At 38.3% G+C, this 13,857-nt stretch overlaps 1 protein-coding gene across 1 annotated transcript in view; it reads right to left on the bottom strand.

Moving 5' to 3' along the window:
- The window catches only part of LOC140496908 (uncharacterized), a 171,575-nt gene that overhangs the window by 14,269 nt on the left and 143,449 nt on the right, over positions 1 to 13,857 (bottom strand). The window contains 3 exon segments of the mRNA XM_072597287.1: positions 134 to 320; positions 11,232 to 11,274; positions 13,105 to 13,262. Coding sequence (XP_072453388.1) covers positions 134 to 320; positions 11,232 to 11,274; positions 13,105 to 13,262 — 388 coding nt within the window.

Genomic DNA, 13,857 nt, shown 5'->3' with positions numbered 1-13,857 from the left:
TGTAATATTATAAATATATAAAAATGTTCAAGGTAGCAGGAGAGACATAGAGGACTATAAGATTATTTTTTCTTATTCCATAACAATAAGTTCATTCATTTCAAATTGCTTTTGAATGATCTGGAATACTGACCTGTGGCCTGAGTGGAGCGAATGCTGGCATAGAAATACAGACAGGCATCCTTCAAAATGCAGTAATATTGGGTCCAAACATCCTGATTCCTATCTAGCTGATGTAGGAGACCTAGACATTCTGGGTTCTTGATGGCCAAGGGTGGAAGACTGCTGTTGTGCAGGGTTACATCTATCCAGACATGATTCTGCATATTTAGCACAAACAAAGGAATAACTTAAGACACAAAACTGGAGAGATATATAAAAGTCATAAAAAGTCACAGAAAAATACATTGGAAAGGACCTTAGTTACCTTTACATCATTGTTGTCGTTTAGTCAATTTTAGTTGTGTATTACTATTTATGACCCATTTGAGATTTTCTTGGCAAAGGTACTAGAGTGATTTGACGTTTCCTTCTCCAGTTCATTTTACAGTTGAGGAAACTGAGGCAAATAGGGTTAAGTGACACTTAGGGTCACACAGCTAGTAAGTGTCAAATGCTTTTTAGTAAGATGTTTATAGTGATGTTGTTGGATGAGGATAAAAATGACATCAAGGTAAATTGATGGCAAATTACACTGAGCAAATTATTTAACTTGGAAAAGCTACAAGCTAAGACTAAAAAGGAAGAAGAGTTAGTATAAGACTTTTTGTTTGCAGATGACTATGTACTTGTAATGTTAATGGAATGGGAAATCTTTCCTGCCATTAACAGACTTATGTGACCTGCTTTGAGCTCAAGTCCAACTGGCTCTTATGATGGAATCTGAGTCATATGGAATGGTGGGAGGAGCTTGCTGAACAGGGATGTTGGTGCTTCCTGGATTGATGATATGTATAAACTTCTTTGTTACCACGGTGGAATTGGCTTTCTGGCATCTGAATAAATATTTTGGTTTTGCCTTTGAGGAAGAGAGTTATTTATGTTTTGTGAATTTACCATGGAAAGATACGTACATATTCATAGTGGCTGCTATGCGTATCACGTTGGCATTACAAATGGCAATGAGGATGGGATCACAAAATATAAAACCTCTACTTGGAAACAAGAAGGCTCTAGGGGGAAAAATGTGTATCTTGGGATGGGAGGATTTACCTTATCCCTCCCTGGTGAGAGAATGGACTAAAAGCACGGGACTTTGTGAAAACAGAACTGAGGCTACAGAAGGAACAATCCATAAATTTAGAAAGATGCTTGCAAAGAATACCAATAGAACCAGGGAAAGAAATGGCAGGGGTATGTAGAAAAGAATGGGCCTTGTTAACAAGTTACTGTGGTATATATAAAAGTAGAGACAAATTGCTGTAGAGAAAGGTTCAACTGAAAAAGGAGTTAGTTGATTTGCGTGAGAAGCTTTCTATGCTACAGCATCTGAACTTTCCTTTAGAAGAATAAACTAGAAAGTATCAGGTGGCAACAAAAAAGACAGTTGTAAGAGTGGTTCAGAAAAAAAAAAAAAAGAAGAGAAAAGTCAACAATAGGAAAGTGAATGCAATCCTTTCATCTGCCAGGCTGGATTGGGGCCCAGATACCTGGGAGGAAGATGCATGGGAGGAAAATGAAACAAATTTGCAAGGAAGATAGGAATTAAAGCAGTTCTAGTGGGTTCATGGACATGAGAAACATGACTGACTCTGAATTTACCCTGCTTTTGGTTATCATTTCCTTATTCTTTTTGACCTTTGTTTGTTTCTTTAACCTGTTTGCTAGATTTGTCTCCTATAAGCTTAGTGCCCTCCAATTGTAGATGACTGACTGCTTTAGCTGGATATCACCTTCTGTTCAAGATTGTGATGTATCACCCATGGACCTGACATTGACCAAGCTCTGGATACCAATGAAAGAACTGACCCCTTGAATGGGACCTCTTGGGGCAGGGATAGCTCTACATCCAATCTCAGCAGGAAGCAGTTGTAGAAGAAGAGACCTTCACCTACTTACCCCAAGGGATTTTGAGTCCTATTCATTTGAGGAGGGAATGATGGGGTGTTTGTGATTGAGCCCCCACACTAAGACATTATTTTATATGTTTATTTTGTGTTATACCTATTATATTGTTGTGGTTATGTCTATACCAGTTAACCCCAAACTTCCATTGACCTATATAATGGACACAAAAGATCTTAGAGTCAAATGTAATGTTAATGGAACAGGAAGATCTTTCCCGCCCATTAATAGGCCTATATGATCTGCTTTGAGTGGGCCCTGCTGACTTCTGTGATGGAGCCTGAGTCATATGGTATGGTGGGAGGAACTTGGAGGAACAGAAGGGTGGAGCAGGGAGAGAGTGAGGCAGAGCTGAGGTAAAGTAACTAGCATGAGTGAGAGAGGGAGCAATTTTGCCTAGGGGAGCTGGTTTGTAGGGAGGCCTAACAGAGGGAAGACTTGGGGATGTTGGTGCTCCCTAGACTGGTGAGGTGTATAAACTTCTTTGTTACCATGGTGGAATTGACTTTCTGGTATCTGAATAAATATTTTGGTTTTGCCTTTGAGGAAGAGAGTTATTTATATTTTGTGAATTTACCTTAGAAATATATTCATAGTGGCTGCTATGGGTATCACATTAGAATTACAGTACTCAATTCAGCCTCTGAGACTGAGATACAACAAAATGTGAATTGATTCTCTGCTGCAAGAAAACAGAGGGTCTCCACAGGTCAGCACCACACCATCCATATGTGGAGCCATTGGCTATAGCAAATGGAGAAATTTTGAATGCTGTGGATAAGTTTGTTTACTTTGGTGGTATAGTTATCACTTCTATATTGCAGGAGATTAGGGGCAGTGTGCCCTCTTGAACTGGAAAATCCATGTAAAAATTTTCTGCCCTCACTTTATACCAGAGAAGAATTTTTTTCTAATTTTTTCTTTTTTTCTAATTTAAAAAAATTTTTTAGATTTTTTTTCTAACTTTTTCTTTTTCTTTTATGAGGTGTTTACAGTACCTTATGGTAAAGTTTGGGTTGACATTATATAATATTATACATATATTTTATGCATTTATGAGTTTCTTAACTTTTTCTATGTTGTCTGCTGGCTTTCATGTGTTGTGGGCAGCTTCTGCAACACTCCCCTTAAATTCCTATTTCATTTCTCATGCCAGCCTGCTGTATATCAAAACCAGAAAGGGTAAAATCATATTGTGGAAGGGATAACTATACTTTCTGGGGATGTATACATAGATGATGAAGTTGATACACATTTAGCCAGAGCTAGCTCAGTGTTTGGGAGGCTCTGAAAGAAAGTGTGGGAAAGAAGAGGTATTAGGTAGCCTATCAAACTGAAGGTCTATGGAGCTGTTGTGCTGACCTCATTGTTGTAGCCTGTGAAATCCCAGATGGTATAACAAAGCCATGCCAAAAAATGGAATCACTTTCATTTAGATCATCGTAGGAAGATTCTGAAGATCATATAGCAAAATAAATTACCATACACTGAGGTCCTTTCTTGAGCTGAACTTCCAGGTATTCAAACTCTACTACAAGGAGCACAACTCCAATGAGCTGGCAACCTTGTTAAAATGCCAAATATACATTTGCCTGAAAGACTATTTTACAGAGAACTCACATAAGGCAAGTGCTCACATGGAGGTCAGAAGAAGTGATACAAGGATGCTCTTAAGGTTTCTCCAAGAACTTTGGGATCAGTTGTGAGATGTGGGAGATACTAGCACAGGACTGCTCATATCAGATAGTGTTGTGCTTTATGAGCAAAGTAGAATTGCAGTAGCTCAAAAAACAAACAAACAAACAAAAATAAAATGAGACCCTCAAACTTAGAGCCATCTCCACTCTAAATATTGCCTAATCCGTGATGGAGCCTATTGAGTTCGTCTTTGGTCTGATCAGCCACAGTCAGATGCACTCTACCTTGACCCCAACATAGTGATATCATTTTAGTCCTCCTTGGGAACAAAGGACAACCAACCAAATGTCTGAGGCCAGATTTGAATTTAGGAAGATGAGTCTTCCTGACTTCAAGCCTGACACTCTGAGTACTTTGAATTACACACTGCTTCAGTCAGAGAAGTAATGCTTGAAAAAGGATCTCACTCATGCTTATGGTTTCCTTAACTGTCTTGCCTCCTTGGCTTGGGACCATGACTATGAAGTCCTTTTCTGCCTCTGGACTGTGTTCTTGGACTTAATTTCCTTGTGAACTTTGGTTCAAGGGCATCCTTTTTAACCTCCTGATCATGACTCAGTGGTATTCTCTCTTTAGGGGATATCTTTTCTTGCTCTGTTCATTGCCTCCTAGTCTCTGGAAATAATTGTCCCCTTTGTCTATGGGACAAATAGGGCTTCTCAAAAATTTGAAATCAGAGCCATTTTTCTTTCTCCTTTTTATGGGTAAGTATTAATTTCTCCATAGTTGTCTTTGAGTGATGGGTCTGTCATTTCATTGTGCAGGTTTTTATTAGGTTGCTTTTCAAATCTCTTATAATCCATTTTATAGTTATCTAAGTGCATGTTATGACAAGTATTAAGTAGATGTTGATTGTCTTAAATATGTTTTTCCCATTCGATTTTGATTTCAGGATATCAATAAGTCTCTTAACAGTATCTCTTAACATTTTTGCTCTGGCATTTTCAATGCAAAGACAAGTTGTTTTGGCAAAGAAATATGTAATATTAGAATTAAGCAGCTTCATTCAATGTCATTTCATCCAATATGTTCGTTATTTCTCCCAAATTTGTGCCATCTTCCATTCTGATGAGGAGACCATCTCTGCCTTTATCTAAATCATTGCTAAAAAGTACAGAGGCAAGCATAGATCTCTGAGTCACTCCATGGAGACCTGCCAAGCTGCCTTTCAACCATTAGCAATAATAATAATAAACCATTAATCTTATTAGGTCCCTTTGAATCATGGGTTCCAACTCCCTATTAACAATTCTTCCCCATCATTTCCTATGCAAAAATCATTCTCTTTAGTAAAAAAATTGAAAATAAAAAAGAATTGAGAAACTCTGCCTTTTCTCTGTTGTATATCTTTGTAGTTCTACCTTTCTCATGGAAGGGGCAACTAAGTGGTGTAGTGGATAGAATGTCAGGCTTGGAGTCAGGAGATCTCATCTTCCTGAGTTCTAATCTGGCCTCAGACACTTACTAGCTCTGTGATCCTAGGCAAGTCACTTAATTCTGTTTGCCTGTTTCCTCATCTGTAAAATGAGCTGGAGAAGGAAATGGCAAATCACTCCAGCATGATTGCCAAGAAAACCCCAAATAGGGTCACAAATAGTTGGGTATTGTATTGCCAAGGCAATATTCAGAGGACTGACAGAAACTATGAATATGCCAGTGTAATTCTCAATCACAAAGTATAAAAGATTCTCCATATACAAGGCAGAAGAAAAACATTTATTTAGACACCAGAAAGCCAAATCCCAGAACCAGAAAGCTAAATCCGTCATGGTGACCAAGAAGTCAATAAACATGATCACTGTAAGTGGCAAAACCTTTCCTAAGCCTTCCTCCCCTCTGCTGGGGCCTCCTCACAAGCAAACACTCATGAGCCTGAGCCTTACTGTGCCTGCCTGCCTGTGTCCTCTCTTCTCCGCCCTGAGCATCCTCACTCACTTCCTCCTGGTTCTGCTCCACCCTTCCTGTTTCACCTGTTCAAAAAGCTCCTCCTGCCACATGTGACTTATCCCTCCAGGTGATTCAAGCAGGTCACATGGGCTTATTAATGAATGAGAATGATCTTTACATTTAAATTACCACTACAGATGTAACTGAAATAACTGAACAACAAAAATCCCGAGCTATATTTCTATCCCTTCTTTGATCCTCCGATTTTTCTCAACATAACTTAAGCCTTTCTGTTTTCCTTAGCTTTCATCACCAGCCTCACCTCATTCTGAGTCTCAGGTTTTATAGGACTGTGTTAGTCTTATAACTTATAACTTAACACTCCCATTTTCCGTCTTAATTACATTTTAAGAGCTACTAGTCCCTCCTAGGCTAAATTTCCTGGCTAGTTTTTAGTTCATAGGTTTCTACCTATCCTTCTTCTGTAGGGACAAAGATAAGGAATGGTCCTTAAATTGCATTAGCACAGGGAACTCCTGGGTGAGGAAGCTCACTTAACTAATATAGGTTAGGCCCTTCTCTGCATCTCATAGTATTGTAGTGTTGCCTAGAGCATGGAAGTTGGATGACTTGTTATACAGTCTATGTGTCAGAAATGGGATTTGAATCCAGGTCTTATTGGCTTTAAGAACAGCTCTCTAACCAATTCATCATGTTGTCTCTCCATCTTTTTTCTGCTTTGAAATCTGCTTTTCCAAAATCTAAGGAGTGTGTCAATTTCTGGCTTTCCTTCCCTTTAGCACAGGGACTAGCTGCTTCCCCCCAATGTTCCCAGCAACCAATCCTTGCCTGTTAGTGAAAATCTGATCCCAAATAGATTTTCTCCTTTTTGTTTCTTTCTCCTTTTGAAAGTGAGTCATTAAAGCAAATCAAGAATTTTAACTGCTTGATGTGTGTGTGCGCATGCATGCTGCACGCATGTGTGTATGTGTGTGTGCATGAAAAAGAAACAGAGACAGAGAGATTGAGAGAAGATCCAGTAGATATTTAAATATATCATTATTGCATCAAATCTCCATGCCTAACATGATATATTTCTATAATTCCTCCCTATTTCCTCTTACTATCCGGGTATATTACAGTGTAGTTTGATGAAAATTCAAGCACTATATTATGTGATCATGGTTAATGGCAAAGCTGAGAAAAAAAAAAAAACAAAAAAAAACCCAGGTCTCTTGACTTTTAGTCCAGTGCTCTTTCTATTTTATCACTCCCATTTTCCACTGCCCACACCTTGACATCTCTTTTCTCCAATGCATAGAATTTTTCTTTGCACTAAATATATTAAAAAGAATATTCTTTTATAGTGAATACCACCAGGGGGTGGTATGTGGGAATGGAAAGGGGGCCTCAGCACAGAAAGTGTCAAAATTCTCTATACATGTGAATACCTATCAATGGATTGGTTGCAGTTTGGATTTCAATTTGTGTGTGAGGATATTTCTAAGATATCCTCTATGATTACAGGATGGATATGTTCATCCTTTGTTGCTGAGGAAGACCATGCCATCAGAGAAATAATGACATGACTTGCACTTGACTGGTTTGAGTGAGGGAGGGCTGTGCAGGTCACCAGTCTCACTTCTCCTCCAGAGCCATCTGAATCCAGTGACCAGATATTCAACAGGATGACTGAAGATGACCCAGGATTAGACAGTTGGGGTTAAGTGACTTGGCCAAGGTCACACAGCTAGTGTGTGTCAAGTGTCTGAGGTGAGATTTGAATTCAGGTCCTCCTGACTCCTGCACTGGTGCTCTATCCACTGCACCACCTAGCTGCCTGATTAGAGGATAGCCTGGCTATTATATACTTATTTTCAATTAAAATATTTTAAAATCATTTTTACCTTTCTTTTATAATTTTGAGTTTCAAATTCCCTCCCTCCAGCAGCTCTCCCACCCACTGAACAGGCAAGGAACATGATATCAGTTATGCACATGAAATTGTGCAAAATATTTCTATATTAGCCATGTTCAATAAAAGCAAGAAAAATAGAGAAAGTGTTAATTTTCACTTAAATTTCATTAGTTTGCTCTCTGGAGGTAGATAGCAGTTTTTCATCAAAATTCCTTAAGAATTATCTTGGATCTCTGTATTGATCAGAGTAGCTAACTAAGTCTTTCACAGTTGATCATCATTACAATGATCTCCTGGTACTGTTCACTTTACTTTGCATCAGTTCATGTAAGTCTTCCCATTTCCACCCCCTGAAACCATTTTGTTCATTATTTCTTATAGCACTATAGTCTTCCGTCACAATCGTATATCACAACTTGTTCAGTCATTCTCTAGTTAATGGGAATTTCCAATTTCCAATTCTGTGCCACCAGAAAAAGAACTACTATAAATATTTTTTGTGCATAAGTCCTTTTGCTTTCATCTGTTTGGAAAACAGACCCCAATACAGTGGTACTGCTGGGTCAAAAGGTATGTATAAGTTTATAGCAGTTTGGGCATAGTTTTAAATTGTTCTCCAGAATGATTGGGCCAATTCACAGCTCCACCAATAATTCATCAGTGTACCTATTTTCCCATATCCCCTTTAACACTTGTCATTTCTAATAGGTGTAAGGTGGTATCTCAGAGTTGTTTCAATTTGCATTTCTCTTATCAATAGTGAGTTAGGGCATTTATTATATGACTATAGATAGCTTGTATTTCTTCTGAAAACTGTTTGTCTATATCCTTTGACCATTTACCAGCTGGATAATGGCTCTTATTTTTATAAATTTGGGCCCTATAAATATGAGAAATGAGACCTTTATATTACTTTATTGTCTATGGTTACCTTTCAGTTTCCCCGATTATCTTTTCTGATTAGATCTACTTTTGCCTCATCTGAGATCATAACTGCTACCTCTGCTCTTTTTTTTTTTTTACTTCACTTGAAACATTCTGCTCCAGACCCTCACTTTGATTGTGTATGTAAGTGTCTTTCTATTTCAAGTGTATTTCTTGTAAACAACGTATTGTTGGATTCTGGTTTTTAGTCTATTCTGTTATCTGCTTCCATTTTATGGGTGAGTTCATCCCATTCACATTAACCATTAGGATTATTAACTGTGTTTTTCCCTTAATCCTATTCTGTTTATCCTTCTCTCTCTCTCTCTCTCTCTCTCTCTCTCTCTCTCTCTCTCTCTCTCTCTCTCTAGCATATTCCTTCTCAAAAGTCTGTTTTGCTTCTGACCACTGTCTCTCCAAATTTGTCCTCCCTTTTATCAGTCACTCCCTTTCACTCTTCTTCTCCTCCTTCCTTGTTTTGTTAAGATAGATTTCTATACTCAACTAAGTGTGTATATATACTTCTTTCATTAAAACAATTCAAATGAGAGGACGGTTTAAGCATTGTCCCCCCCAACCCATCTTCCCCTCCTTTGTAAAAGCTCTTCCTTGCACACCACTTTTATGTGAAATAATTTCCTCCCTTCTTTTTCCTTCCTCTTTCTCCCTGTGCATTCCTCTTTCTCAATCCTACATTTTATTTTTACTATCCCAACATAATTGATTCATACCCAAACCTTCTGTTTATATAGACATGTTCAAATAGCCCTAATAATGAACAGTCCTTAGGAGTTACATGTATCCACCTCTTCCATTTGTACAAAGGAATCTGAATAATTGCTAAGGTTGTGCTGGAACCATCTCTAACTAGCTGCTTGTCAAATTTTTACTGTTAGCATTTATACCTCAGAAACTGATAGAAATCAAAACTTGATTAATTGTTTTGTCCATTGTTTAGACCTAAGAAACTATTAATAGGGCAGTTTAAATTTGAAAGGGTGTACACACATTTTTTTTCTCCCAAGGAGAATATGGTTGTTAAACATTTATCAGCACGCCACTGTATCACTCTATAAATATTGCTTGACTTCAACAAGAGCAGAGTAGAAGGTTCTAGGAATGAAGACATCACTAGACTGGAGGTCTGGTGACTGGAGCTTAACGATGATGATTATGATAATAATTCAAGGTAATGACAATGCTTTAAGCTTTGCAAAGTTCCTCACATCCATTCACATTTGAACTTCACAACACTCTGAGAAACAGGTCAACAGATCGAGAGGAATGATCCCATGACCAAGAGTATCAGAGTCAAGTGAAAGAGGTTCAGTAGCTTGGAGGTGGATGAATCATCTGTCCATGGGATGGAGGGAGTTGTTCCCTTCTAGGGGCTTGGATGGGGCAATGGGGTTCGAGGGTCAATCTTTGTCTCTGTGATCTGCTTCTTTGACTTCAAATGAGTGTGACCTATTTCTTTCTACCTACAGTCTCCTGCCTGGCACAGAGTAAGTGCTTAATAAATACTTGCTGAATTAAGGTATGAATGATGACTCATAGATAATTTTCCTTCTTTGTTTTTTGATTTCTTCTTTACTCTGATATACTACTGGAAAAAAAAGTCAGGCAAAAGTGTTTGCTGTATTTCTTTTTAATGTGAACTAGAACTTTACTGGGAATCTGTATATTTATCTACTATGTCCTTGTACATTTATTCCAAGTAGGGTAGACAGTCTAAAATATTAAAACTCATTAGGGTGATGTGCTGGAAATATATTAGAGAACTGAGTGATGAAATGAGACATAGGTCTTGCTGTGATAAAAACAAGTGAGGATTATAGAAACCTGGGTAGCAAATTTAATTGGAAATCTTCAAAATCATCTTTGAAAAGTAGAAAACACATATGTGAAGGTCAAACTTTTTCAGTGGAGACCATTCATCCCAAAGACTTCTGCTGATGTTGTTTTATTTTGTTTTAACAATTTGTAGTTTCTTCTAGGAAATTGAAAATCCCCATTAGTACTTTTTTCAGTCTCAGATCCAAAGCAGAATGATTAAAGCTAATGGTAAATGAGAGCCCTTCCCTTTGAAATCTAGTAAGTATATAATCAATTTATTTCATTTCAAAATGCAACAGTTTAAGTACAAAGGAAACCATAGTCAAAACTCTCAGGGACTTAAATGACAATCCTGACTTCTGGTTCTGCTTCTGCTTTTTGGTGTACAGGTCAAATCCCTATAACACTGTTCCAATGTTGGAGAAGAAGCTTTGAGAGGAAATAAGTGTCTGAAACAATAGACTAGGGGCAGAAAGTCTGAAAATCTCAGTGGCTCTCCTTGGCTTATGTATCAAAACCCTATTGCTAACAACGTTACTCTAATGAGCTTTTGGGCATTTATCTGGAAGCCTCTGTGAGTATAATCCATACTTTTTCATTAGAAGGGAGAATGGAAGTTGGTCCAATATACTTAGCATGAGAATCTGCTATTTCACACTTTTCAGCAAATGCCATCCAGGGTTTCTGGGAAGGATAAAATGTACAACACTAATATGAAAGGAGAACTACAGGAAGGCAATTCTCCTACAGAATCTGTTGACCTACCATTTTCTTTCAAACTTTTTAGAATAATGTTATCAGGTCACAAGCTTGACTACATGACATGACACTGAATTTTGTTCTTTGCACCTCTGAAAAGAAAAACAAATAAGGGTTGGGATAATTATCAAAAATTGTTTATTACCTGACAGACAGGATGTGCAGCTTTGTCCATCGCTTCCAGCCACCTGAAACAGAGTAAAATGAGAGCAGCTTTTGTTTAAAAGTATGGAGCAAAGTTTTCCATTCAAGTCTTACACCAATGCATCATTGTGGCAAAAAAACAAAAAAAGTGATCATGGGTTCTTTTATATTTTTTTGCATTACAAAAACATTTTGTTTTATTTTCAGATCTGCATTCTTTTTCTCTCTTTTCCTTCTCCTCTTCTCTTCCCTGTCCTCTTTGTTTTGAAAGCAAGAGAAAAAGTATTGCAAACATGCATAGTCAAGCAAAACTTTGATCAAGTCCAAAGAAACTCAAAAGTCTCAATCTTCATTCTGAATTCATCATGATCTCTCTCTGGAGTTGGGTGGAAGTGGATAGCATGTTTCATCATGGAAGTCCCCTGAGACTATGGCTGTAGCTGTGAGTTCTTAAAGACTATATATAGCAATAGGGTTTAAGCCCTGCCAGGTAGTACAAAGTTGGAACTCCTGTGAGTATCCTTCCAATGCCAGACTCTGTATATGTTGTCTATGAAGTGTTCCAGTTAAGGGTAGGGGCCTTTTCATGATGGGGCTAATCACAGGGGATGAGGTTTTTTTCCTCCACCACAACTCAAGGACAGTGTGTACTAAGATGTCTAAAGGATTATGATCAGCACCCATGGAGAGACTGTTCATGCTGAAAAATTATGCTGCAAGTATATAATAAAGTTGAAGAATTATGTTAACTTGATGAAAGCCATCGTTTAAACAGAATAAGTGTTTCATTGGATGAAAGGAGTGTTTGACCTGAATTTTAAAAAAAGCTAGGGATTCAACAAGTGTAGGATTAGGAGGAAGAGTATTCCAGGTATAGGGAATGTCCAGGGCAAAGGCACACAGTTGGGAAGCCCTCCTGCATGAAGAACAGTGAGCAAGATAGGATGATTAGACCATAGAGTGCAGGAAGTATAGCAATGTGTTAAAATAAAGGCAGGAAGGAGGCATATTGTGAAGAGCTTTGGATGCCAAACAAAGGAGTTTATATCAGAACCTAGAGGGAATAGGAAGCCGTTGTAGTTTATTGGGTAGAGTAGAGACATCAAAAGACCTATCTTTTAGTAAAATCACCTCAATAGCTGTCTGGAAGATGATGGAGTGAGGAGACGAGTCAGGGAATCCAATTAGAAAGCTAATGTAATGCAATAGTCTAGACAGGGGTGATAAGGGCCTGAACTAGGTAAAATCTAAATGATGGAAAGCTTGAGCATGAGAACTATTAGATGAGATTTGTAGAATGTGAACCAGGAAGTCATTATCACACCCTTTTAAAATCTATTCTGAAAGGAAAAAGGAGTAAAGGTTGTAGAACACAAGTTGTCATGCCTTGTACTGGGACAAATTTCCTGCTTCTTGTAATTATGTTATTTCTTCTATTTCCAATTCCCTTGAACTAGAAAAAAGACACATCCAAACCAGGAATTGGGGAGGAGAGACAGAAACATATAGAAGAAGAGACAAAGAGACAGACACAGAGAGACACAGCTAGAGAAGAGAGAGATAATACAGAGAAGAAAAACAGAGATGGAGGACAAAGAAAGAGATGGAGTGAGAGTGACAGAGGAGGGACAGAGAGAATCAGAAATGTAAACAGAAAGAGAGACAACCAGAGAAGAGAGAGAAAAGACAGTGACAAAGAAGAGAAAGACAAAGAGACAGAGAGGAGAGAGAGGCAGAAGACAGAGACAGAAAGAGAAACAGAGATAGAGAGACAGAGAGAGGAGAGATAACAGAAGAGAAAGAAAGAGGCAGATACAGACAGCCAGAGACAGAGACAAAGAGAAACCAATGAGTGAGTGAAATGAATTGATTACCTTTTCATCTCTTGGTTTGAGGTAGCACAGAGGCAAAAAGTCCTGGTTCCAGATTGGGGCACACATTTAAACACAAATGGTTTGCCCAAGCTGCTGTCTATTTCAACTTCTGCACCTTCTAACTTTGTTACATCCAGTGGCCGACATTTTCCTTCATCCTGTAATCAACACAGCAAAAACTAAGTAGCAGGATTCTTTCTGTCCAGTTGTTTCAATTATGTCTGACTCTTTACAACCTCATTCAGGACTTTCTTGGCAAAGATAATGGAGGGATTGGCCATTTCCTTCTCCAGTTCATTTTACAGATGAGGAAACTGAGACCAATAGGGTGAAGTGACTTGCCCAGGGTCACATACCTAATACATGTCTGAGGCAGGATTTGAACTCAGGTCTTCCTAATTCTAGGCTTTGTACTCTATCCAATATGCCACCTTGCTGTCCTCAGTAGCAGGATACTCTGAGGTTAAGAAATTAAGAATCAAGTAAACATAAAATCACTGAATTTCAGACTTAGAAAGAAGTTCAGGAGCCCACTAGTCTAACTCATACCTGAGAAGGAACTTCTACAGTGAGAGTACTACCAGGTAGTCAATCTGTGTGTTTGTCCTTTGTTGCCAAAGAAGACCATGCCATCAGAGAAATGATGACATGACTTGTCCTTGACTTTATTCTGAGTGAGGGAGGGCTGTGCAGGTCACCAGCCCCACTTCTCCTCCAGAGCCATCTGAATCCAGTGACCAGATATTCATCAGG

The sequence above is a fragment of the Notamacropus eugenii genome, chromosome 3 (genome assembly GCF_028372415.1).
Source record: "Notamacropus eugenii isolate mMacEug1 chromosome 3, mMacEug1.pri_v2, whole genome shotgun sequence".
In the NCBI taxonomy this organism is placed as follows: domain Eukaryota; kingdom Metazoa; phylum Chordata; class Mammalia; order Diprotodontia; family Macropodidae; genus Notamacropus; species Notamacropus eugenii.
This window is presented reverse-complemented; position numbering and strand designations above follow the sequence as displayed.